The sequence below is a fragment of the Heterocephalus glaber genome, unplaced genomic scaffold, assembly GCF_053883595.1.
Source record: "Heterocephalus glaber isolate CG9 unplaced genomic scaffold, H.glaber_assembly_v1.0 deba00001002, whole genome shotgun sequence".
NCBI classification, from domain to species: domain Eukaryota; kingdom Metazoa; phylum Chordata; class Mammalia; order Rodentia; family Bathyergidae; genus Heterocephalus; species Heterocephalus glaber.
In genome coordinates, this window is record NW_028258178.1 from 1,217,066 (window position 1) to 1,243,080 (window position 26,015).

General features: G+C 43.7%; 2 protein-coding genes across 3 annotated transcripts; both read right to left on the minus strand.

The window, feature by feature from the left end:
* Positions 1-325: 325 nt before the first annotated feature.
* Positions 326-3,174, minus strand: LOC147828597 (galectin-10-like). The gene is made up of 2 exons (XM_087209214.1): positions 2,940-3,174; positions 326-567 (listed from the first exon to the last, which is right to left on the minus strand). Exons 1-2 carry the CDS (start codon positions 3,165-3,167, stop codon positions 427-429), a joined length of 369 nt encoding a protein of 122 aa, XP_087065340.1. The 5' UTR covers positions 3,168-3,174; the 3' UTR covers positions 326-426.
* A 451-nt stretch (positions 3,175-3,625) lies between these two features.
* On the minus strand, positions 3,626-24,106 carry LOC147828598 (galectin-10-like). Of its 2 annotated transcripts, XM_087209264.1 has the most exons (5): positions 23,888-24,106; positions 22,760-22,836; positions 22,088-22,298; positions 4,914-5,127; positions 3,626-3,702 (listed from the first exon to the last, which is right to left on the minus strand). In XM_087209264.1, exons 1-5 carry the CDS (start codon positions 23,900-23,902, stop codon positions 3,638-3,640), a joined length of 582 nt encoding a protein of 193 aa, XP_087065390.1. In that variant the 5' UTR covers positions 23,903-24,106; the 3' UTR covers positions 3,626-3,637. The 2 variants fall into 2 exon arrangements, with proteins under 2 accessions (XP_087065390.1, XP_087065391.1); XM_087209265.1 differs by lacking the exons at positions 3,626-3,702; positions 4,914-5,127 and adding an exon at positions 19,555-19,798 and having other exon boundaries at positions 23,888-24,078.
* Between the last annotated feature and the right edge of the window lie 1,909 nt (positions 24,107-26,015).

The window sequence follows — 26,015 nt, forward strand, 5'->3', positions numbered from 1 at the left end:
ACATTTCAGTTTAGCAATCGAAACTGGGTACAGTCTTGGTTCAGAGGGCTGGCATATAATAAGGACTTTTCAATGATCTGATTTCTTCTGTTGCAGAAAGATTTATCTTCTCTTTTCATTGCTGCTTATTTTTGTGGTGCCAGGGATTGAACTCATGGACTCCAGCATGCTCTGTCATATCTGTACCACTGAACTACACACCAGCCCAGATTTATCCACTTGGATTCTCTTACCCGCTCCCGCCCCCCCATAATTTTCATTCTCATAAGCCTCTTGGTGACGACCATTTCTTTTCTTTCCCTATAAAAGAAGAGCCAGATCCTGCTAAGTTTTGTAAAGTTTTAATGACCAATTGCATCCAAAGGGTAATGTGGAATCATTGTTCGTGGGCATTGGGTATACCACGGTGATGTACAGAGAAACCGTTCACAATGGGGAGTGTGTGTATGGTCCCTCCTGGATATTCACTGAGGTCAGGGAGACATCTCTCCACACCTGTATCATCTGCACAGAATTCACTGGGATTCGATGGACAAAGATGCAACACTGTTTGCCATTTACTGAAACCTACAAAGGGAAAGTGTGTGAGAAACGCAGTATGCTGCCAAGCATGCAGTCCTTCCTACTTCTCCCCTACCACCTCTATTTGCACTCAGACAACTCCTAATGACACCTCAGAACCCAATGGTTATGATTCTATTTCCAGGCTACCTTTTTTTTTAACCCTTTCAGACAGTTGCTCATTCTATTTTGTTTCCTTTCTTCCTCCAGTGAGGTTCTACTGCTTGATGTTACTCAGTCTCTCTTCCACCCTAGCAGATCCCAATGCCAGGGACTATGTCAGGAGTCTCAAATCCTTGTATTTTGCTTCGAACCAGCCACACAGTCAGAGCCCAATACACACTGACTGAATGCACAAGATTCTGTCCCACAGAGCCTGACTACCATTGCTGCTGATGCTCCAGTTTCTTTTTTGAGTACTCAGTTTTGGACTCGTGGAGGTGAAGAATGGAACCTGAATGTTCTCAAAGAGATAGATGAGCACAGATGATTCAAACACTATGATATTATCGTGAACAGTTAAGAAGCACATGAGGGCCAGGATTTAGCTCAGTAGTTCTGCTGCCTGCCTTGCAACCGAAAGGTCTCAGATTTGATCCCTGGTACAAAACAAAAAAAAGCAGCACATGAAAAGTCTTCCCACCTTAATCTTTATAATATGTCAATCATTTTGTTTACTGAAATGAGGTCACAAAATTGTGCATATTTTAAATTTTTAGATAGGGTTGTCACTATATAGTTCAGGCTGGTCTTGAACTCAGTGTGTAGCCCAAGCTGGCCTTCAACATATGGCAATCCTTGCCTCAGCCTCCCAAGTAGTGCAACTACAGTCACGTGCCACCATGCACAAAATTGTGCATTTCCTTTACTGCTGAGGCTATTCAGTGTAGATTTTTTAGGTGTTAATTTGTCAAATTTAAAACACACATAGGTTTTGACCCATCTATTCCATTCTTTAAAATAGTACTCCAAAAAGTAAAGGAATTGGGATGATGATAATGATGAGTTATATAGAGACATGTTCATTAGAAGAGTAAAATAGTAAAAACAGCCTAAATGTCTATCCATCAAGGGGCAAATTGAACCAGTTGTAACTCTTTTGGAAGACTGTGATCATTAAAGAACAGGGCAATGGATGGAATCATTTCAAAAAGCCATATTCTTTTAAAAATTATATTTGTTTTTTAGTTGATATGTAACAATGTTACATATTTGGGAGTGCCATGTGATATTTCAATACGTGTATAGAATTTGTAATGATCAGGGTATTGATGTTCATCACTTTAGATATGTATCATTTCTGAATGTTGAGAATATTCAAACTGCTAGCCATTTTGAGACAGGAAATTCATTGTCACCAGCTGTAATTATCTTACTGTGCTAGAAAACATTCAAAGTCATTCTGCTTATCTAACTGTACCCTGTGGCCACTACCCATCCTCTGTCCACCCTCCTCTTCCCTTGCATCATTCCTAGGCTCTGGTAACCACTATTCAACTATTTGTTCCTAAGATTTATTTTTGACAACAAATACGAACTCCAGACAAGGAATGTAAACATTATGTACTGCAAACTTGCGCAAAAAGAAAAAAAAAAGGGAAGAAGATGGGATAGAGGAGGGGGATGGAGGAAGGGAAAGGAGATGACAAAAGAAATTAAAATGTGCTATGTACATGGACCAACTTCTCACAGGCAATGTAAGCATTATGTCCTATACACATGTACTGATAAACTAAAATAATAAAAACTTTTAAAATAAATTCTACTTCTCAAGGTGTATTGTATAGAGAAAAAGATACAATTGTTTGTTCAAAAAGCAATGAATGCGGCGGAGATTTAGCTCAGTGGTTCTGGCGCCTGCTGCGCAAGCGCAAGGTCCTGAGTTCGATCCCCGGTACCAAAAAAAAAAGCAATGAATGAAAGCATGCACACACAAACAGAGACACACAATGCTGCTGTAATTGTAGATTATCTCAGGACAGAGAGTAAAGAAACAAGTAACAGCTGTTATGGTGAGAAGGATTGAGGTTTAAGAGTGACAAGAAGACTTGATTTTTGAAGGATTAATACGATCTTATTCATATGTATTTTTGTACTGTGTAGCCTCCTGAAAAGTTCAATAAGAGCAGACACAGAAATGACAGTTGTGGGTGAAGACAGAGGACTTCACCCATGCTGGAGGGAAATGGCAGTGTGAGCCAAGTTCGTACCCTGGTCAGATTTGGAGGAGACCCCAGGATGCAGACAAGCAGACCTGCTCTGGGATGAAAACTTGGGGCAGGAGAAGTTACAGAAGATGGACCCACAAGGACTCTTGAGGCCAGGCCAGGGAGAGCTGAGCCCTCTGAGAGACTATGAAGGCCGCCTGGGAGACTCACCTGGTAGTGCTTCTGCAGTACCAAGATGTGCAGCTCAAATTGTGTGTCTTCTTCAAAGGGCATACTCAAGGATTTCTCATGAGTTCCCCAGCCTTCATTCTGAAGAGTGTTCATTATCACAAATTTGCCAAAGTACACTTGGAAGGAGAAGGCGATGTTAGACTGCTCATTAGTGCCAGTGTGGAAATCCACTTGCATTTGTGGCTCTTTCTGAAGAGCAAAGAACATAGCTTGTTGAACACGTCCCTTCCTTCTTGAGACATGCACACTCACAGCACAAATCCCTTCCACATTGTCCTAATGATGGAAGGAAGGAAGGCTTTCCTGGGTGATACTGAAATCTGTGTCCCTTAGGGCTTGGTGGTGAGGTGTTGTGTCTTTACCCTAACACTAACACTGAGCAGCAGCTCTGGATCCAGGACTATTGATTTGCATCCCCTGAGAAATCTGTGTCCCTTGAAATAGAGCCACAACCCCAACCTGCGTGGTCTCCTACCCCAGAACCAAGATCTGACCATAGCCCAGCAAATACCCCTAGTACTGAGGGCATCTCCAGACCTGCTCCTAGGGTGTGGCTCCAGCATGCTGATTACACACATCAGCATCACCCTGACATGACGGGAGCCCCTGAGCTGTAACAGCCTCATCTCTAACGCACCCCCACTCATGCACTATGCAGAACTCACCGGAAAGCGTTGTTAGCTTTGCCTCTGATCGTCACTGTAGAACCCACAGGCAAGGACACAATCCGTGAGTACGGGATCTATTGTGGGGATTGAGAGTGGATGAGAGATGTCAGGCCAGGTAGGTGTGATCCGCCAAGAGAGATGGGAGACCAACAGATTAGAGGCAATAGGTTAGAGGCCAAAGGTCAAACTCTGGCTCTTCTTTCTTTCCACCCCACCACAGTCAGGCCCCAGTCTCCTTGATGAGGCAGAAGAGTGGCAGAAGAGCCAGGCTATCTGTGTTCAAATTTTGTAGTGACATTGAAAATCCATTACTTTAGTGTGATCAGTTTCTCTAATGCAAGGATTCATTTAAAAATTCCTGCTCTTGGGCTGGGGATTTAGCTCAGTGGTTTCGCTGCCTGTCTTGCAAGCACAAGGACACAAGTTTGATCCCTGGTACCAAAAAAAAAAAAAAAAAAAAAAATCCTACTCTTTAGAGTGTTATCAGCACCAGAGGACTTGGAGCAATATAAAATCTTTTTTTTGTGGGGGGGTACCGGGGATCAAACTTGGGTCCTTGCTCTTGCGCAGCAGGCGACGAAACCACTGAGCTAAATCCCCGGCCCTAATAAAATCTTAATCCTTATTACTGACATGTAGAAGGTCTGTACTGGGCTGACCTATTGGAAGGGGAAGGCACTTTCTGGAATAGTACCCCACAATAACTTTGTGGCATCTGAACCTGTTAAAATGAGACCTGGGGATGTATCTCACTGATAGAGCTTGTACTTAGCATGTGCAAGGTGCTGGGTTCCATCCCTAGCAAACACACACACACACACACACACACATGCACACACTCCCACACACAGAGTCCAGCTGAGTTGCAACTGAATAATACACACTCCCCAACTCCTGCTAACTATGCTATGCACTATTTCTTAGTAACTGCTCCAGTAGTACCCCTGTACACACTCACAGCCACAGTCCTGAAGAACAACTGTATAGCCTTTCTTCTACACTCATTCTCATAATCACACTTCCTGGTTAGCTGACCTCCTCCCAAGGATGCTGCATCATCTAAATGGAGCTCACAGCTATATCAGCTTGACAATCCAGTGCTGATACAGGATTAGCATGGTCCTGCAGGAGCATGCCATCCCTATAAGGATCTCTCCCATCACATCCCCAGTGTCTCTCTGTTCCGCACAAGCACCTCTGCCAGCAAAACATGTGCCATGGAAATGCTCATATGTGCATCTCATAAGAGCTTCCCCTTCTTTCATCCAGTGCCATTTTAACTCACCTGCAATTCCACCATTGTTGTCTTCCTCTGGGTGGCTGTGCCAAGGTAGATCTTCTGTGCAACTCTCTTGGGGTTGCAGTTTATAAAGTGTCCTGGAAGTCCTGCCCTTTGGCTGCATTCCTGTTTCCAAGCCACTCTCAGGAAGGTTTCCTACCAGGATGAGTGTTTGCTTGTCAGATACAATCTCAGTTTTAACCATGCCTGGATTGCTGGCCTGTGTTGATGATGCAACAAAAATTTTAGATTCCAAGGAGGAAGGAGTGGGAAGAGAATTGCACAAAAGGGGTGATGCAGTGAGGGGGTGAGCAGGTCTCAAACTGAGCCTCCATGCCTCTGGCTGAGCCTTTTGCCCACCAGGCAGAATTTGTTCAGAAAGTGTACGTTTTTCTGACTTCTCCAATGGCAAAGGCAAGGGGAAATGGGGGCTAAGGCTCTTGGCCCTAAAGGAAATTATTCTGGAAGAATATTGACATTGATTCTCAGCAGGACTCAGCGAAAGAAATAGAGACCATCTTTGTGGCATCTCAGCCCCACACTAAGCTGCTTGGCTTTCCTAATGTCAGTGCTACCAGGTGAGATTTACTAAGACTGTTCTGTCACATAGCTTGGCTCTTAGACACTCTTCCCTTCCACTCTGACAGTCCACGTGCACACACATCTCACAGACCCTGCCCATCTTCGGTGACCTGCACTGCATTGTCACCTTCCAGTCAGGATAGTGTTGCTTTGCAAGCATCAGTACTGTGTGTTACACACAGGATATTACCAACCAGAATAGCTTGCGGGAGTGTTGGTCTCCAGAGTCATTGCAGAGTCATTGCTGGGCTCCATGATTGACCTCCCCATGTGGCCCTATGTAGCTGGTTTCAGACCTTTGACCTCTCAGAGATTGAAAACTCGTGACTCAAAACCCTCATCCTCTTCTCAATCTTGGTGTGTCTTTGTCCCCATCATAAATCCTTTAGTGACTTTGTGGCTTTCCCCCAAAACCTCACCCTAAATTACACAGTCATTTGTTTGTTTGTTTTTATAATATTGAAAATCAAACCCAGAGGCATTCTACCACTGAGCTACACCCCTAGTGTCTTTAAATATTTTTCATTTTGAGACAAGTTTTGCTAAATTGTTGAGGTGGGACTTGAACTTGTGATTCTCCTAACTCGGAATCCAAAAAAGCTGGGATTAGAAGATTGCAGTACCACGCCCAGCTCTATTTTTATTTTTGTTAAGTGAAATAACCCAGACTCAGGAGGTCAAGTACCACCCCTTCTTCCTAATATGTGAAACTAAGAAAATAATAAGAAAGTAGAGGGAGACTATTACTAGACAAAAAGAAGGGAATAAGGGGATGGGAGAAATGAGTGAGGGAGGGTGATGGGGTGGATATAGTTAAAATACATTATATATATTGAAACCCAATATTTTGCAGCATTAATAGACAGTAATAAAATATACATATATTTTGGGGTTTTTTTTGAGACATGGTCTTGGTATGTAGTTCAGGCTGGCCTTGAATTCACTATGTAGCCCAGGATGACCTTGAACTCACAGAAATCCTTCCTCCACCACTCCTGTTCAATATAGTTCTGGAAACATTAGCCACAGCAGTTAAACAATAGAAAGAAATAAAAGGAATAAAGATAGGAAAGGAAGAAGTTAAACTGTCATCATTTGCTGATGATATGATACTCTACATAGAAGACCCAAAAAACTCTACCAAAAGACTTCTAGAGTTAATTGACAAATTTGGTAGAGTAGCTGGATACAGGTCAACACTCAAAAATCAATAGCCTTCTTCTTCTTTATTTTTGGTACTGGGGATCAAACTCAGGACCCTGTGCTTGCAAAGCAGGTGGCGGAACCACTGAGCTAAAACCTGGCCCCTCAATAGCCTTCTTGTACACAAATAACAGAGTCACTGAGAGAGAAATTAGGGAAACAATTCCTTTCACAATAGCATCCAAAAAAATGAAATATCTAGGAATCAATCTAACAAAGGAAGCAAAAGACCTCTACATGGAAAACTACAGTCCTCTAAAAAAAGAGATCAAAGAGGATATTAAAAAATGGAAAGACATCCCCTGTTCCTGGACAGGAAGAACCAACATAGTGAAAATGGCCATACTTCCAAAACCACTATATAGATTCAATACAATCCCAATTGAAATCCCAACAGTATATTTCACAAAACTAGAGAAAACAATCCAAAAATTCATTTTGAACCAGAAGAGACCTAGAATAGAAATCCTGCCTCAACCTCTTGAGTGCTGGAATTACAGTCATATGCCACCATACCAGGCTATAAAATATAGTTTACAAAGAAACTTTAGTCATTTCTTTGCAAGTAAGCCTTCTCTTGTTCTAGGCCACACACAAAATGAACTTTTTAAATTTAAGAATATTTTGTGCTACATTATACAATGGGTATGTCCTACAAAGTCAACATGTTAAGGGCCTGGTCCTCAGTTTGGAACTACCGGGAGCTGGTGGAACCTATAAAATGTAGGGTCTTGCCAGGCATGGTGGTACATGGGTGTAATCCTGGCACATGGGAGGATGAGGCAAGAGGATTGCTGTAAATTTGAGAGCATGCTGGGTTACATGGTAAATTCAAGGACTGAACTACATAGTAAGACACTGCATCAAAAAACTAAACAAACAAAACAAAATAAAAAAAGGAAGTAGGATCTACTGGGAGATTTTAGGTCATTGGGTTTGTGCCCTTGAATGGGATTGTGAGGATGCTGTTCTGTCTTCTCGGGCACATAATGCGGGACCCCTCCACTGATTATGCCCAAAGCAGGCTGTGAGCAGTGCAGGCTGTAAAGAGTTAATCCCACAACTGGCTTTTTTTGAGAAGTGACTCAGACCAAAGCCTATGTGATTAGGTAATATGGCAGCTGAGGTCAGAGTGACTCGCTCCCAAATTCCGTTCTCAAAATTAAGAATGCTTTGTCTCTTCTCTTACAAGCCTTGCCTGTGTCAGCAATGTATTCCTAGAAACTACACGTAGCCCTATGACCCTAACTTAACTATGATATCACCAATAAATATCAGCAGCTTTGGCTAGCCAGGGTCTTTTGGGGCTTGCTCAGCATTGGCCATCCTGGCTCCCCATTTCTTTCTCTCTTTAATTCGGTTTTTAAGTTTTTCTTCTTGCATTCCTGAAAAAACTAATATTAGTGGTTCCATTTGACCCAGCTATTCCCCTTGGTATCTTCCTGAAAGGATTAAAAACATCACATCACAGCAACATATGCACACCCATGTTTATAGCTGTAGAATTTGTAATAACAACATCTTGGAAACAGCCTAAATACCCATCAGTGGATGAATGGATAAAAAGATGTGGGTTTTAAAAAAATACAATGGAGTACTACTCAGCCATAAAGAAGGATAAACTTGAGACATTTATAGGTAAATGGATGCACCTTGAGACCATACTCTTAGGTGAAATAAATCGGACACACTTGTGTAAATAGTGCATTGTTTTTCTGGTGTGAGAAACTGAAAGTGTAAATGAGGACCAAAATGTATAATATGTATCATAAAAAAGGAAGAAAATGTTCAAATGAGTAGGGGAATTGGAGGGGCAGAGGGAAAGGAAAAAATGGAAACAAAGCTTTTGTAAATAGTAAGAGGTGGAGGAGTTAAAGGGAAGGAAAGGGAATGGAAAAAAATAAGAACCAAGATATACCATGTACAGGTACAAATTTCCTATGATAAATGTGATCATTATGTATGCCTAAAATGTGCCAATAAACTTAATTTAGAAAAACAAAAGCCATTCCAAAATCTAGTAGTTAAAAGGAAAAAAAAAGGTTTTCTTCTCACCTTGCAGTATAGCACTGAGCAGGAGATCAGAATCTGTTTCAGGGGCCTTAGATTCTCTGTCTCTCTCTATGTCCCTCTGTCTCTGCTTCTGTGTCTCTGTCTCTCTCTGTCTCTCTCTCCCTCCCTCCTTGCTGACCTGAAGTGAGCAGGTGTGTTCCACCATGTGTTCACCACCATGATTTGCTGCCACAGACCCAAAGCAAGAGAGTCATTATTCACAGGGTGAATCCTCTAAAGCTATGAACCAAAATATACCTTTCCTATTTTTAGCTTATCTCAGGAATTTTTACAGCAATGGAAGCTGACTAACATAATGTTAAATAGACCAGAGGGACACACTCAGGAGAGGCACAAGTTGCCTCCAATATCCAAAAGTGCTTCCTTGACTTCACATCTTTTCTTTGGTAAGAATAGGAGCCAGATGTAAGAACTTGTCTTTCACCTTTGAAGCAATATCTGAACATGTCCCTGAACATGGGCTCCTAGAATTTCACCAAGGTGAAAAGCCCTAGAATGTTTGTGAGATTTATTTTCCACACTCTGAAACATAAACACCTTCCCGAGTCATTTACAGAAGTGATCACCTTCTCCTTTCCAGGTTTAAGGACCTTAATAGTATCAGTGTAAAAGACCAGCTTGGTGTCTTGTGCAAGGGAATAATAACCAAGCTCTATGTGGACAAAACTTTAAAAGGGGTTGGAGAATTGACATACTCTGAGGTAGGATGGTGACAGTGTGTTGTCAGGAATGTCAGCAGAAAGCAAAGTGCTTCTTGTGGTCTTTTGTTTTTGTTTGTTTGTTTTGTTTTTGTTTTTGGTACAAGGGATTGAACTCAGGACCTTGCACTTGCGAGGCAGGCCGAGGCACCACTGAGCCAAATTCCTGGCTCTTTTTGTGGTCTTTAACAAGTACCAAGAAAACACACACGCACACACACACACCCTTCAGATCACACACGCACACACACACTCTTCAGATCAGTGACTACAGCATGTACCATGTGTGAATTTGCTCAAATCCATGAAATTACATATGGTACAGCAGCCTCAACTGGAAACACCATCTCCTGAAACAAGGATGGTCCACTCTCATTCTCCTAGATCTCATTGTTCTTTACTCAGGCCAGGCAGGTGAGTGAATGGGCAGCTGGATGGGAATCACTCCCCCTGAATCTTTCCAGTCCTTGATGTCTGCCCTAATCTCTGCGAACCCTCCAGGGGTGCACTAGTGCTTGCTCTTTACCATTTTTACAAGTAGAAGCAGCTCTACTGACTTTCATCAGGACTTCCCTGAGAAAATAGCCTTCAGTTTCCAGGTCAGAGAGCGACCGTGTGATTCTGCTGGTGCTGAGCATGCACACTGAAACCAGTAGAAAACCAGGGAAAGGGTTCTGGAGTTCATTGTGAAGCTGCCACATGCTCTTCAGTACTTTGAGCTCCTTGTGATCCTAGCTAAGCCCTTATCCTAACAGATAATCTGTTTTTGTTCTATTCACACGTTGGTTGTAGAGCCACATATAAATTTTGAAGAAACTGCGAATTAGGATCGTCACGCCCAGCGGGAAACTTAGCCATGGCGGGAAAAGCCCTTGCGACAAATTCTCGGAGGCAAGAAGAGCCTTCCAGAGTTCCCGCCTTGGCAGAGTTCCAGGAAGTCCAAGAAAGTCTGCACTGCAGTCCATGGCCATACCATCCCGCCCTTTAAGGAGGGGAAACTCGGATCAAAGCCTGGTAACCCTCCCTCCCCCAACAACAACTACCTCTACTTTAAAAAGCTTTACTCTTCCACTGCTTGCCTCTGGCTCCATTGTTGGAAATAGCCAGAGAGCTCTCCAGTGAATAAACTCTTCGTTTGGTTACACAAAGCCTGCAAGGGTGGTCTTGCTCCTCTCTCTGCCTCCGCTACAATGTATTTTGGACTTCCTGGTTATGTTGGTGTCTGAGAATATTTCAACTAGAAGTTCCAAGGGAAGACATTTGTTTACTTAAAGAGAATTTAGTAACCCAATAATCAGCAGATATAGTAGGAATTTACCTGCCCTCAGTTGAAAAGGCAGAAAAATATCTCAGAAAGGAGTTCTAAGGAAAGACTTTTGTTTAGTTAAAAGGGGTGGTGATGGCGGTTGGATAAGAGGTTACAAACTAAGCAGAAGTTCTAGTGTACCTCAGCAGAGTGGTATGATTATAGTTTACAGGGACGCATGATGTACTTTATGAACAATTGAAAGAGAGAAGCACAAAGGCTCCAAACATAAAGGATAGGAGGTGCAAACGTGGATCACCTGATTTTATCAGAACATGCTGTGTGCATGTGTTGAAACCCCAGGCTGTATTCCATTAATGTGTACAATCACCACATTTTGATAAAAACTATGGATGCAAGGCAAACCTTTTGACCAAAACACACATTGTCACTTCCCACTGATAACAGTTTCCATAGCCCCCTTCTCCTCTACCCAAAGACATGGGGTGATGAGAGCCTCCTTTGCCACCCCTGCCCAGCCAGTGCCCATTACTGCTTCCCGGCCAAGTGCAGGAGGCTGGGCCTTGGTGTCAGAAGATCCTCCCTGAGTCCCACCCTCTCCCTGGGGTGTTCCCTTGAGAGAACTTCAAGACAACTACATTCATCAGATAGGAGAGTTAGAAATTTTTGGCAGCATTTTCTTGTCTTGTTTTCTTGTGTCTCCTGTTCCTGTGTGTATGTGAGTGTGTTTAGGGTTGAGTATCAATTATAGTAGAAAGGCTCTGTTTGTAGTATGGAGATCCCTTTAGTGTTTGCTTTCCACTGATGTGATATTGGCCTTGTTTGCTGCTTGGTTTATTTACCTCTTTTATCTACCCAGTTTAATGCTCAGACCTGGTCACTGCATTGCCAGAAAATTCCTACCAGTTATGATAATGTCCAAAGATCCCACCATGCATCAGTTACGGACCTTAAAAGTTGTTTTAACAATTTCACCCTTTCATCAATACCCCTACAGACTGTACTATTCTGCTGATAAGAGAGGCTGGGATGTGGAGGGAGAGGGGTGAGGAAAAAGGAAGAGGAAAAGGAAAGGGGTAAGTCAGTAGGAAGAGAGGGAAAGAAAAGATATACTGATGGGTTCAAATCAGACAGGAGATCAGACTGTGTTGAAATTACTTTTATAGCTGGAAAAAAGGACTAGTGTTGAGGGTGTTTGAGAGAAGGTTTGTGGGAGCAGGAGGAAGGATATGAGGGAGAGAAGTGTAATTAGAGATTGAGGAAAGCTGAGATTGTCAGAACCTTTGAATATGTTGGTAGTTTGTGTTTGGCTCCTGGATGCACAATTTTGGGAAGAGTTACTCTGGCAGGCCCACGAAAGGTACTATTAAGTTAAAGCACTGGTTAATTTCCTATTCTCTTTTTAACATATACAGGCACCCCCTATATGTATGCCAGATGAAATGAGGGGAGATAAGGGATAATAAAGAGAGGAAGAGAGAAGAAAAAAGGAGAGGGAGGAGAAAACAGGGAAGAAAAGCGGCCCAAAAATGATGAAGGAGAAAAAAAAAAGGACAAAAAGCGTCCTCACAGTCCCATTTATACTGCAGCCTAGTTCAGTTGAAGGTCTGCAAGCTGCCTCTCCACCCCATGGATGGCTTAATTGTCCGCTTGTGAGCACGGAGGCTTCTTGAAGTGGATGGGTCTCTGTGCCTGCCTTCCAGCTTCAAGCAGTGGCCTGGGTGTGGCTAACTAGGTCTCTGTCTCTGTCCCAAGATCCAACTATCCCAGTGAATGTGGGGTGGATAGAGTGCAGTGTAAGTGGCCCAGCACCTGGTTCTCTGTCACCTTTTGCCAGGGCTCTGTTGCACTCCATCCCTTTCCCTGCAGGACAAGTCTGCAGTTGATTCTTTTTTTCTTTCTGCTTAGCCTGTCTCCGGATGCTTTCTGTTTTGAGTGTTGGTCTCTGTCCTTCCACTCAGTCTTTTTAGTCACTTTTCCCAGAGTGTCATTCTTGACTTGTAAACTTAGTGAATCGCCAAGGAACTCTGCTTTCAGCAGCCCTTCCTAGGGGATACCAGGGGCTCACCTGTGGGAGCCTGTTGGTATAGACACCAGCCCAATGCCCCATAAGCCCAACACTCTTCAAGTGTGGGGAAGGAATGGCTGAGTAACTATTTCTGACTGGGTCTGGCCTCTTCTTTCCCCAGGGTCCTGCTGCTCCCAGATGGTACTCACTCATTCAGCCCTTAGGCTGCAGTTTCCTCAGCTCTCAGATTTAGGTTCCTAACAAGCCTTGCCTGTCCCAGATGCTGCTCACTCGTGCAGTTCCCAGGCTGAAGTCTCTCAGTGCTCAGATTTCGGACCCTAATCTGAGTAGCACTCTTCTTTTCAAATTTCCAAAGGGCTGCCAGTGTCCCCTTATACACTGCTCCCCTGCTTCCGGTTTCTTTCAAGCCCTGGTGTGTGACTACCTCACTTGCTGTGCTCTTCTTTCTGTTGGGAGGGTAGAGTGCCTGCAAGCCCATTCTATCAGCCAGGGAATGGCAGAAACACCAGCTTCATCTCTCAGAGAGCCCAATCTTCTCCTCACATGTCAGTTATGGTGGACCTGGGGTGTAAGTGGTGCCCCAATCCAAGAGCAAGGGACTTCCCTTCTGAGTCTCCCTTGTACTGGATTTTGGTCCAGTGAGTTTCTCCTTCAGTTTACCTTCCCATAGTTCACTTTCTCTATAGTCCCTGCCTTGTATCTGCTTTCCTCTGGTGCAAGATTCAAACTCTCTCCTCTTTACCAACTTTGGTGTGCTCCAGCAAACCCGGCTTAGAGACTGCCTTTGGAAGTGACTCCAGGGAAGAAAGCTGTATGAGTATGAAGTTTGGGACAAGACACCTGGCCTCAGAGCTGCAGTGCCTCATCCCACAGATGCCCATGCCCAGCAGCCTCTTGCCCACACCAGACTCATCCAGCCTTAGACCCAATTCTCCATATGTTAAGAATGGTTTCTGCACATCTATGTTGTTCCTTCACGTTGGTGGTTTTACCCTTGGAGATCATTGTCAGTACAGGTAAAGCCAATTCTAGAAACTGAGTTTATCTCCTGATTTCAAGAGCTGACAAGAGCCCTTGACATCTTCCAGCCCATGGCACTGTGAAGGCCTTCCTCCAGGAGAATCCTTTGTCGGCCTCATGCTCTTTCCAAAGAAGACAGATCTCCAGGGCTCTACTAGGATTCCACATGAGAGCAGGAATCTCATACACATATAACAACTGACCCATTTCACATGCAATGGGGATAGAACCATTCTTATTCCCAGAATCCACTGTTCTCCTGTGGATGTTAGCTCGTGTGCCTAAGGTCATCAACACCTGGGAAGCCTCATATGCCTCATGCTTCTGGCTTCAGGGCTCTGTCCAATGCCTTGGTATTGGGTGAGGCTTAGCTTCTGGGAGGGGAGACTGTGGGGGGGAAGGACTTCAAATTCCAGTAACTTAGATTACTTGTGCTCTTTGTCACTGCCAACAATGGCCAAATATAAACCCAAACAGCCGGAAATATATATTTACAGGTGAGTTGGCTTCCAGGTGAGTCGCACCATCTTAGTAGGTCTGGTTTTCATGATTACTATCCTTCTATCTGTCAGAACCAACACTTTCCTGGGATCTCCTGAGCGTCAGAATCAAATACTTATCCTGGTGTTTGATTCCTCCAAGGTACAAAGTCTACTTATCCAGAGAAGCCTGTTCCTCAAGAAAATTTTGTGCTTGACACTGTGCAGTGAGTGAGAGGCTCCATTTCTCTCCCATTGAAAGATTGAGAACAGGCTCACGAGGACTTGCCAACACAAATGGGGACAGGCAGAGGTATGTAGAGGCTCTGAGCTTCCCAAACACTTACTCTAACCTTGACCTGCTGCTTTGTCCTAGGCTTGAAGAAACAACAGGGAATGTGATCAAAATGAGTGTCCATGGACTCTTCTTTCACTGCGACTAAGATTGTTTCTTTGGGCCCTTTAGGTTCAGGGTCAACACAAATTCTTAACTAACTCCTTCTGGCCACCTTTGAAAATTGATAACCACTGGTCCAAAAGGGGTTAGAAGAGTCTCAGAGACAGGAAGATCAAAAGTTTGAGCCCAAAATAGTAAACAAAACAAAACACCTGCAATGTGCAAAAGGAACCACTGGGAGGAGACAAAAGGCAGCTGTTGAGAACCTTTGGTGCTCTAGAGTTGTCTATCTGCCCCCTTATCCTGTTTATTGGGCCTAGAGAGTCCAAGGACCTAGGTAATAGATGAGAATCTGAACAAAGTTCCACCTAAGGCCCATGGATTATTTGGGATCCTCAAGCATTGTGGGGGGACTTCAAGAACTGGAACTATTGGCCTTCTTCTGTACCACCCATCACTGTTGCTGACCATTTCTACAACACGGAATCCTTATTTCTAGGGCCTGGAAAGTCCAGGGGAATGGAGTCCAAGACCTGTCCAGGCAGTCCTGGCACCACAGGAGTTTCCTCCCAGCACATATGGGCCACCTTGGTCCGTGAGGAAACCATTCCCTCACTCTCTGCTGGCCAGTGGAGCTGGTCTTCCTCTTTATTTCTCAAGCCAACAGGGCCTAAGTTGATGGAATAGAGAGAGGAGACCTCAGGAATCTCTCTGTAAATTGCCCTATAGCCCTCTTTTCAGCACCTTCAAGGATCTCTACCCCAAACCAGGACACTAACACCACTTGCTGGTCATGGCTAGCCACATGGTCCACTTAGTCTTCTCATTAGCACAGCCTATACTGGCAGGTCAGGAGAGAAGACCTTCTTGGACAAGGTGCTGGAAATGACTTTAGTTTCTTTCCCTCTGGAGGCCAGGGGTGTCTCAACACAATAGAGACTTCCCTTCCGTTCTTGTGATGTGCTTGCTTGGAGACTCTGTCCAGCATAGACCAGACATCCCTGGAGAACACCTCAAGATTGCTAATTTGGGCCCCCAGGGGAGAGGAGGTGAACCTTCCCGGCCAATGTACCACCACCCCCAGTGCCAAGGAGGAGAGCCTCATGGGCGCCAGCAGCACACATCCCCCCACTGTGCCCGATGAAATGAGAAGAAACATAAACAAGTCTCAAAACCAGACTTCCAGATCACCTAAACCACCCCCAAAGGGTAATGAGATGGAACAATCTGATACTCAATCACCTGGACTCCCTGAACTCGCAATGAAAGAGGATCTGGAAAAAATGAAATCAGAAATAATTTCTCAGAAAACAGCAGAGATTGTGCCCATAGTGCAAGATGAGATTAATAAATCTAGAGAGGACCCAGATTAAAAAAAAATAGAGGAGCTGATGAACATGATGGAATCCCAACATAGGAAACAAATGGAATCTATTAAACAGATTTCCAGGAGATTAAAAACTCCACTGAAAGTTGACACAGCAGAATGAGCCAATGTGAGGACAGAATTTCAGATATAGAAGATAAGATTGCAATTAGTGACCAGGAAAAGAAAAATTTCTTTAAAATAGTAAAGGACCATGAAAAATCAATCCAGCAGCTGCTAGATGATGCAAAGAAGAATAACACAAGACTGATCAGAGTCAATGAAGAAACAGGAGAGAATGCAGGCAACATAAAAGAAATTGTTCACAGAAGCGATAGCAGAAAACTTCGTAAGCAGGGAAAAAGAACTTGACATACAGATAAGTGAGTCATATAAGACTCCAAATAGCCTTGATCAAAAAAAATCTACACATAGGCATATAATTGGTAATATTCCAGACACTCAACAGAAGAACAAAGTTCTACAAGCAGTTAGAGAAAAGAAACAAATCACATACAAAGGAAAGCCCATCAGAATCACAGTAGATTTCTCAACGTGAACTCTCAAGGCAAGAAGAGCTTGGAGTGACATATTTCAAGCCCTAAAGGAAAACAGGCTCCAACCCAGATTGATGTACCCTGCAAAACTATCTTTCAAAATTGATGGAGAAATAAGATACTTTCATGACAAAGAGCACCTTAGGAACTTCTTTATGACTGAGTAGTACTCCATCTTATAGAAAAACCATATTTTCTTTATCCAGTCTCCAGTTGATGGGCATTTCGGCTGTTTCCAAGTTTTAGCTCTCACAAACTATGTTGCTATGAACATGGGTGTACATATATCGCCGTGGTGTGCTTCTTTTAATTCTTTGGGGAAGATACCCAGCAGGGAAATAACTGGGTCAAATGAGACTTCCAATCCTAGTTCTTTGAGGTATCTCCATACTGATTTCCCTAGTGGTTGCACCAGTCTACATTCCCACCAGCAGTGGAGCAGGGTTCCTATTTTCCCACAGCCCTAACAGCATTTGTCATTGGTTGATTTCATGATAGCAGCCATTCTTTCTGGGGTGAGGTGGAATCTCAGTGTTTTTTTCATTTGCATCTCTTGAATGACCAGTGATGGTGAACATTTTTTCATATGTTTATTTGCTATTTCTTTTTTTTCCCTTAAATTCTTTTGTTGGTACCTTTTAGGTATACAACACAATTACATTTCTTCTTGTGACTATCTAACTCATTCAGGACCCCCATTCTGCATTACTATACTGTTTGTTTCATTTTGTTTGTTTCTTTGTGTGGTACCGGGAATGGAACCCAGAGGCACTCAACCACTGAACTACATCCCCTGCCTCTTTTTTATTTTGAGACAGAGTTTTCTTAAGTTGCCCAGGTGGAACTTGAACTTTCAATCTTCCTAGCCTAGGCTTCTAAAATGCTGTAATTACAGGTGTGCACCACTAAACCCAGCTCTGGTTTTGTTTTCATTAAGTGAAAGAATGCAGACTCAGGAAGAGAAGTATCACATATTCTCCCTACTATGTGAAATCTAAAAATATTACACGAAAATACGAAGGAGACTCTTATTAGATAAGGGGAAGGGGATAAAGAAGATGGGGCGAGAGTGTAAGAGGGGTAATGGGGGAATGGATTGATCTAAACATATTATCCAATATTTCTCGTATTAGTAGACTCATAAAATATATTTTAAATCAATAAACATGAAATCTTTAGTCATCTCTTTTTAACTGAACACAATAGAAAATGTCCTTCAACATTAAAATGCATAAATATGCGAATCACTGTGAATAAATTATTGTACAATAATTGAAGAAAAATTTGGAAATTGTAGAAAAAAGTGAAAATGGCTATGGATGACAGCTTACCTATGAAATCTAATAAAACAGAGCTAAACTGTAAGTATACAGATTTGCATGAAAGTATGAATTTAAAATAATTAAACTATTATGTCATCTCTGCACAGTTCTGAAAAATTTTCACTTGAAACCTATTCAATTTAAACAGGAGACATGATCAGATACATTGAGATATACAGAAAATATGCAATATCATTAGGAGTAAATGTATAGAAGATCACTAATAGTTACTAAAAACCAAAATGAGAGTTATGATACATTCATTACAAAAAAACTAAAAAGTCATAAGGTTACTAGTTATCTCCACCTCATATAAAATTTCAAGTACATTTTAATGAGGTATACACCTGACGTTTTCATGGAGCTGAAATTATTTCTATAATTGACTTTGGAGGCAACAGGGACAAGGACAGGTCAATCTTGAGAACAAGATGGGAAACCACCTCCCAGGGCACACGATATATTCCAAAGCCATAGTGGTCCAGACAGTGAGGTATTGGTGAAGAAAAGATGGACCAAAGTGGAGCCACACATAGAGACAACAGGAGTGTGACCGGGACATTGCAAAGAATGAACAGTGGGTACAGAAGTCAGCGAATACTGCTGGCATCATTGATATCTAAAAGAAATAAAACCAAGGTTCTAGTTCTGTTAGCAACTTTTTGTGATCTCGAGCTGTCTGGTGCAGTTGTCTTATTTGCTGGGTCCGGAGAGTCCATGGACCTAGGTAATAGATGGGGATCCACACAAGGCTCCACCTACAGGTTATGGGTTCTTTGGGGTCCTCAAGGATTGTGGCAGGATTTCAACAACCATAACTATTGACCTCCCTTTGTACCAGACATCCTTGTTTCCAGGGCCTGGAAGGACCAGGAGAAAGGGGTCCAAGACCTGTCCAGGCCAGTGCTGGCACCACAGCAGTTTCTTCCCAGCATGTATTCGAATGTTTGGTCCATGGGGGAACCACTCCCTCCTACCGGCTGCCAACGGAGCTGGTCTTCCTTTTTATTTCTCAAGCCAAGAGAGGTTAAAGTTGATGGAATACAGAGAAGAAACCTCAGGGACCTCTCTGTAGATTGCCCAAGAACCTTCCTGGAGCCTTCTTTCCACCACCCTCAGGGAAACCCAGCCATCCATAAGGGAAAACAGGTCACCACCACCACCTGCTGGGTGTGGTGAACCACATGGGTCCACCTAGTCTTCTCCCAGCAGCACAGGCTATATTGGTCAAGATAAGAGGTCTTCTGGGACAAAGCCTCTTTCCCATTGGAGGCCAGGGGCGTGTCGACACTATCCAGACTTCCCCTCCATTCTTGTGACGTGCTTGCCTTGGATACAAAGTTCCAGGCAGCCTGGGCAACTCAGTATGAGGGGGACACTGGCAGCCCCTTTCCAGTTTGAAAACTAGGGTGGAACTTAGGTGAGGCACCGAAATCTGAGCACTGACAGATGTAAGCCTGGAAACTGTACAAATGAGCAGCATGTGGGACTGGCAGGGCTGGATAGGAACCCATATCTGGGAGCTGGGAAAACTGCAGGCCAGGGGCTGCATGAGTGAGCAGTATCTGGGAGCAGCAGGACCCTGGGGAAAGAAGAGGCCAGACGCACCCAGAAATAGTTACTCAACTATTGGAAAACAAGAGCCAGATCCTGCTACGTTTGTAAAGTTTTAATGACCAAATGCATCCAAGAGGATGTGGCATCGTTGTCAGTGGGCTCTGGGAAGGCCATGATCATCCAGAGAGAGAAACCTCCTTTCACAATGGGGAGTCTGCTCACTACCCTTGCTTTATATCCACTGATTTCAGGAAGACATCTCTCCACACCTGTATCATCTCCACAGAGCTCAGTGGCAATCGATAGGCAAAGCTGTAACAATATTTGCCATTTACTGAAACCTACAAAGGGAAAATGGGTGAGAAATGTGAAACGAAGCCATAAAAGGGTTCACTCCTGCCTACTTCTCCCCTCCTGTGTCTACTTACATTCAGAAAACTCCTAACCACACCTCAGAACTCAATGGCCATGCCTCTGTGGGCAGGCTACCTTTTTTGACTCTTTCAGACAGTTACTCTTTTCTGTTTCCTTTCTTTCTCCATGCAGAAGTTCTACCACTCCATGTCACTCAGACTCTATTTTTACCCTAGCAGATGCCAATGGCCTGTGATTATGTCGTGAGTCTCGAATCCTTGTGTCTTGCTCGGAACCAGCCAGATACACATTGACCGAACGCGTAAGTTTCTGTCCCACAGAGCCGGACTACTGTTACTGCTGATGCCCCAGTTTCTTTTTGAGTACTCAGATTTGGACCCGTGGGAGGAAAGAATGGATCCTGAATGTTCTCAAAGAGATAGATGAGCACAGATGATTCAAACACTATGCTGTTATCATGAACAGCTAATTAGCACACAAAAAGATTTCCCGCCTTAACCTTCATAAAACGCCAGTGATGTTTCCTCCTGCTATGAGGTCACAAAATTGTGCATTTTGGGGGAGTGGTGGTTTTTGGAGACAGTGTTTCACTACATAGTTCAGGCTGGCCTTATGTCACAATGTAGCCCAGGCTGGCCTGGAACTTGTGGCAATCCTCCTGCCTCAGCCTCTTGAGTGCTGGGACCACAGGTGGGGGCCACTATGCCCAGCAAATCTGTGCATAAATATTTTACTGCTGAGGCTATGCTCTATGGATTTTTTAGGTGTTAATTTGTCAAATTAAAGCACGCACATTTCTCTGAAATAGTCCTCCAAAAAATGAAGACGATTGTGATGATGACAATGATGAGCTAATAGAAATATGATTAGTAGAAGAGCACAGTACAAGCAATAACCTAAATGTCCATCCATCCAGGGGCACGTTGAACCAGCTTTGGTAATTTGTATGGAAGATTGAGCGGTCATTAAACAATGAGGAAATGGATGGAATAGTTTCCAAAAGACATATGCTTTTAAAAAATGTATTGGAATATTAATTGATATATAACAATGTTGCATATTTGGGGGAACCATGTGATATTTCAACACATGCATACAATTTGTCATGATTAGACCATTAAAACATGGGCGTCACACAGATATTTATCATTTCTAGGTGTTAGGAGCATTCAAACTTTGCTCTAGTAGCGATTTTCAGATAGGAAGTTCATCGGCACCAGCCATAGTTATCTTACTGTGCTAGAAATCATCGATAGTCATTCTGCTGATCCAACTGTACCCTGTGGCCACTACCCATCCTCTGTCCACCCTCCTCTTCCCTTGCATCATTCCTAGGCTCTGGTAACCACTATTTACCTCTGTATTTGTTCATAAGATATATTCTTTGCCTACAAATACCAACTTTAGACGAAGAATGTGAACTTTATGAGCTGCAAACTTGTACAAACAATTTTAAAAAGGAAGGAGGTCAAGGTATGGGGGAAGGTAGAAAGGAAGGAAGGGAAAGGGAATGAGAAAAGGCATTAAGATGTGCTACGTACATGGACCAACTTCCCACAAGCCATGTAAATACTATGTCCTCTACATATGTACTGAGGGGCGAAAATAAGAAAAAAATTTAAAACAAACTCTATTTCTCAACGTGAGTTGTGCAGAGAAATGGATACAAGCGTTTTCTCAGAAAGCAAAGATGACAGTATACACACACAAACACAGACACACAAAGCTGCTGGAAGTGTAGATTATCTCAGGACAGAGAACAAGGAAGCAAGTAACAGCTATTAGGATGAGAAGGACTGAGGTTTAGGAGTGAGAGGAAGACTAGATTTTTGAGATTACTATAATCTTATTCAAATACCTTTTTAAACAGTGTACCTGCCTAAAAATTTCAATAAGGAGAGACATAGAACTGACTTGCCTGCTGCACAACTGCAAGGTCCCAAGTTCAATCCCTGGTAGGAAAAGAAAGAAAGAAAGGAAGGAAGGAAGGAAGGAAGGAAGGAAGGAAGGAAGGAAGGAAGGAAGAAAGAGGAGTTTCTGCAGGTCAGGGTGAATTGACAGTGTGAGCTGACTTCATACCCTGGTCTGATTTGGAGGAGACCCAAGGATGCAGCACAAGCAGATCTTCTCTGGGGTGAAAATCTGGGGCAGGAGAAGTTACAGAAGATGGATTCAAAAGGACTCTCCAGCCAGGAAGAGTTGAGTCCTCTGAGAGACTATGAAGCCCGCCTGGGCGTTCACCCTGGGAGACTCACCTGGTACTCATTTTCCAGTGCCGAGATGACCACTTCAAATGGCGTGTCTTCTTCAAAGGGCACATTGAAGGATTTATCCTCAGGTCCCCAGCCTTCATTCTGTAGACTGTTCATTATCACACATTTTCCAAAGCACACTTGGAAGGAGAAGGCGATGTTAGACTTCGCACTAGTGCCAGTGTGGAAATCCACCTGCATGCGTGGCTCCATCCTGAAGAGCAAAGCACACAACATGTTCATTATGTCCCTTCTTTCTTGTGACATGCACACTTAGAGCACAAATCCCTTCCCACATTGTCCTCATGATCTCTCCTGGGTGATAGGGAAGCCTTCTTCCTGTAGGGCTTGGTGGTGAGGTGCTGTGTCTTTATCCTGACACTAAAACTGAGCAGCAGTTGAGCCTGGCCTATGGATTGTGGATCCCCTGAGAAGTCTGTGTCCCTTGACACAGAACCACAGCCCCAACATGAATGGTCTCCTACCCAGAAATCAAGATCTGACCATAGCCCAGGAAATACCCCTGGTACTGAGGACATCTCCAGACCTGCTCCTAGGATGTGGCTCCAGCATGCTGATTACACATGTCAGGATAACTCTGACATGATGGGATCCCCTGAGTTGTGATAGCCTCACACCTCACCCACCCGCCTGCACACATGGTGCAGAACTCACCGGAAAGCATTGTTAGCTTTGCCTTGGATGGTCACTGTAGAACCCACAGGCAAGGACACATTGTGTGAGTTTGGGATCTGTTGGGGGATTGAGAGTGGAAGAGAGGTGTCAGGCCAGGGATGTGTGATCCTCCAAGCGAGGTTGGAGGCCAACAGATTAGAGGCAACAGGTTAGGGGCCAAAGGTCAAACTCCAGGGTCCTCCTTCTTTTGACCCCAGCACAGTTGGGGCCCCGTCTCCTTGATGAGGCTGAAGAGTTGCAGAAGAGTCAGGCTATCTGGGTTCACATCTTGATTTTGTAGTGATGTTGTAGATCCATTTCTTGAATGTGATCAGTTTCTCCAATACAAGAAGGATTTTTCAGAAATTCCTGGTTTGTAGAGTATTCTCAGGACCAGAAGACTGGAAAAGACCTCAAACCTTAATCCTAATTACTGACATGGAGAACGGTTTTACAAGGCTTACTTATTGGAAGGGAAAGGCCCCTTCTAGAACACCACTGCACAATAACTTTGTGACATCTGAAGTTGTTACCATGAGACCCGGGATGTTGCTCTGTGACAGAGCTCATGCTTAATATCTGCAAGGCCCTGGGTTCCATCCCTAGCAGGACACACACACACACACACACACACACACACACACACACACACACACACACACGCACAGAATCCATCTCTATTGCAACTGAGTAACACACACTCCTGAACTCCTGTTAAGTGTGCTATGCACCATTAATCTGTGACCTGTCCAGTAGTACCCCTGTACACACTCACAGCCACAGTCCTGAAGAACAACTGTATAGCCTTTCTTCTACACTCATTCTCATAGTCACACATCCTGGTTAGCTGACCTCCTCCCAAGGATGCTGCATCATCTAAGTGGAGCTCACAGCTATATCAGCTTGACAATCCAGTGCTGATACAGGATTACCTTGGCCCTGCAGGAGCATGCCATCTCTATAAGGATCTCTCCCATCACATCCCCAGGGTCTCTCTGTTCCACACAAGCACCTCTGCCAGCAAAACATGTGCCATGGAAAGGCTCACATGTGCATCTCATAAAGGCTCACATCTTCCCCTTCTTTCATTTGAATGGGACCACTGGTCCTGGTACCACTTTAACCTACCGGCAATTTCGACATTGTTGTCTTCCTCTGCGTGGCTGTGACAAGTGGGGTCTTCTGTGAAACTCTCCTGGAGTCGCAGTATATAAATGGTCCCCAGAAGCCCTGCCCACTGGCTTTGCTCCTCTTTGCAAGCCACTCCCAGGAAGGTTTCCCAACAAGGTCAGGGTGGTTGGACTTCAGATGCAATCTCTTTTGTATTCATTAATTGTATTGCTACAATTTAGGAAAAAAAATGCTGACAATACTTATTGAGAATTGGTACATTGACGTGATACACCTTGGTTCTTATTTTTTCCCCCTTGCCCTGCTCTCTGTTCAATCCCACCACCCCTCCCTATGTACAAAGACTTTGTTTGCATTTTTTCCTTTTCCCATAGGGTAGGGAAAAGGAAAGAAGGTAAAGGAATAAATACCATTTCTTAAGCATGCCTCTATTGTTTGCCTGGGTTGCTGATGGAAGAGAAATTTTAGATTCTGAGGAGAAAGGAGTGGGCAAGGAATCGGACTACAGGGGTGATGCAGTGAGGGGGTGAGCAGGTCTCACACCAAGCCCCATGCCACTGGCAGAGCCTTTGACCCACCAGGCAGATTTCAGCCATAAAGTGTACATTGTTTTCTTTTTGGGACCGGGAATCAAATTGGGACCTTGCGCTGGTGAGGCAGGCAGTGGAACCACCGAGCTAAATTTCCTGCCCCAAGTGTTCATTTTTTCACTGGTCCAATGTTCCAGGCGAGGTGGTATGGGAGTTAAGGCCCTTGGCCCTACAAGGAAATTTTTGTGGTAGAATATAGAAATTGACCCTCAGCAGGATCCACAGTAAAAATAGAGAACGACTTTGTAGCATGTCAGACCCACACTAAGCCCCCTGGCTTTGCTAACCTCAGTGGTCCCAGATGGTTTGCTCACACTGCTCTCTCCCGTGGCCTGGCTCTGACACACACTCCACTTCCTATCCCACAGTCCGTGTGCACACACATCTCAGGCACCCTGCCCAGCTTCTGATTTCTGGAGAAAGGTGTGTTCTGTGACTCATAGTCCTTCATTTGAGTGCTCCTTGTTTCCAGGCCTATCTGAGGATTAGTGCCTGTACAGGTGTGAGGACCTCAGGTAGCAAAGGCAAAGTGAATAATAACTTATAACAATGATACTTGAGTAAGATTTTATTCAGCCACAGGAGGCTGCTTAATGAATTACAGCACTCTGATTAAGAACTCACTTCCTTGAAGTGAAGACTATAGAATGATGTTGAAATATAATGGCAAGTTTAAAATATTTTTCTTTATTACATTGAGCATTGGGAGGATGCATGCTTAGCACCTGTGAGATCCTGGGTCCAATCCCCAGCGTGCACACAACAATCAATAAATATACATTTAAAAGTTATTGTTTAGTAGCATTATTTTGCCTCTGAAATGACATAAAAAATAATATCAACATGTTTCTATTTGGCAAAGAAGTTGTAATTTTAAAATATCCTGAACTATAGGACGTTTACAAATAAGAATTTATCAATACATTTCTAAAGGTTTTCTTTGTGACATGGAGATAACCAGGTGATAGAGGCCAAGCTCTCTCCCTCCCTTCTTTCTTTACTTTCTATCACTGTGCTTGACTGTGAATTTAAAAACACATTTATAGAAAAATTGGCTGACCTTACCAGCAAATGTACACTCTTGTGACTAATTATTGAAGGAACTCTCGTGGAGCGGCTCCAAGTTCAAGGAGCGACCCTGCTCACACCCTTAACTCCTCCAGGTTCCTCCACCACCACTCAACCTTCTTGCCATCATGAGCTACCAGACCCCTGCTTCTCTGCTTTGCTTCCCTTACCTTTTAACACTCATTTGACTTTTGCTCGAGTGTGTCTCTTACTGGGGATCTGCTTTTGTATGATGGGTCTGCTCACATTTGTAAAGTTATGATTGACCTATAGTGTCCTGTGCAGTTGTACTTTCATCATTTTCTCTGCTCTGTATTACTGAGTTTTATGTATACACCAACAGATACATACCCACTGTACTTTCTTGTGATGGAAATGGGGATTGACCCCAAGGCCTTTGCACTGAGCAACACCCACAGCCCTTTTTGATATTTTACCTTGTACAGGGCCAAGTCTCCGCATTGTCA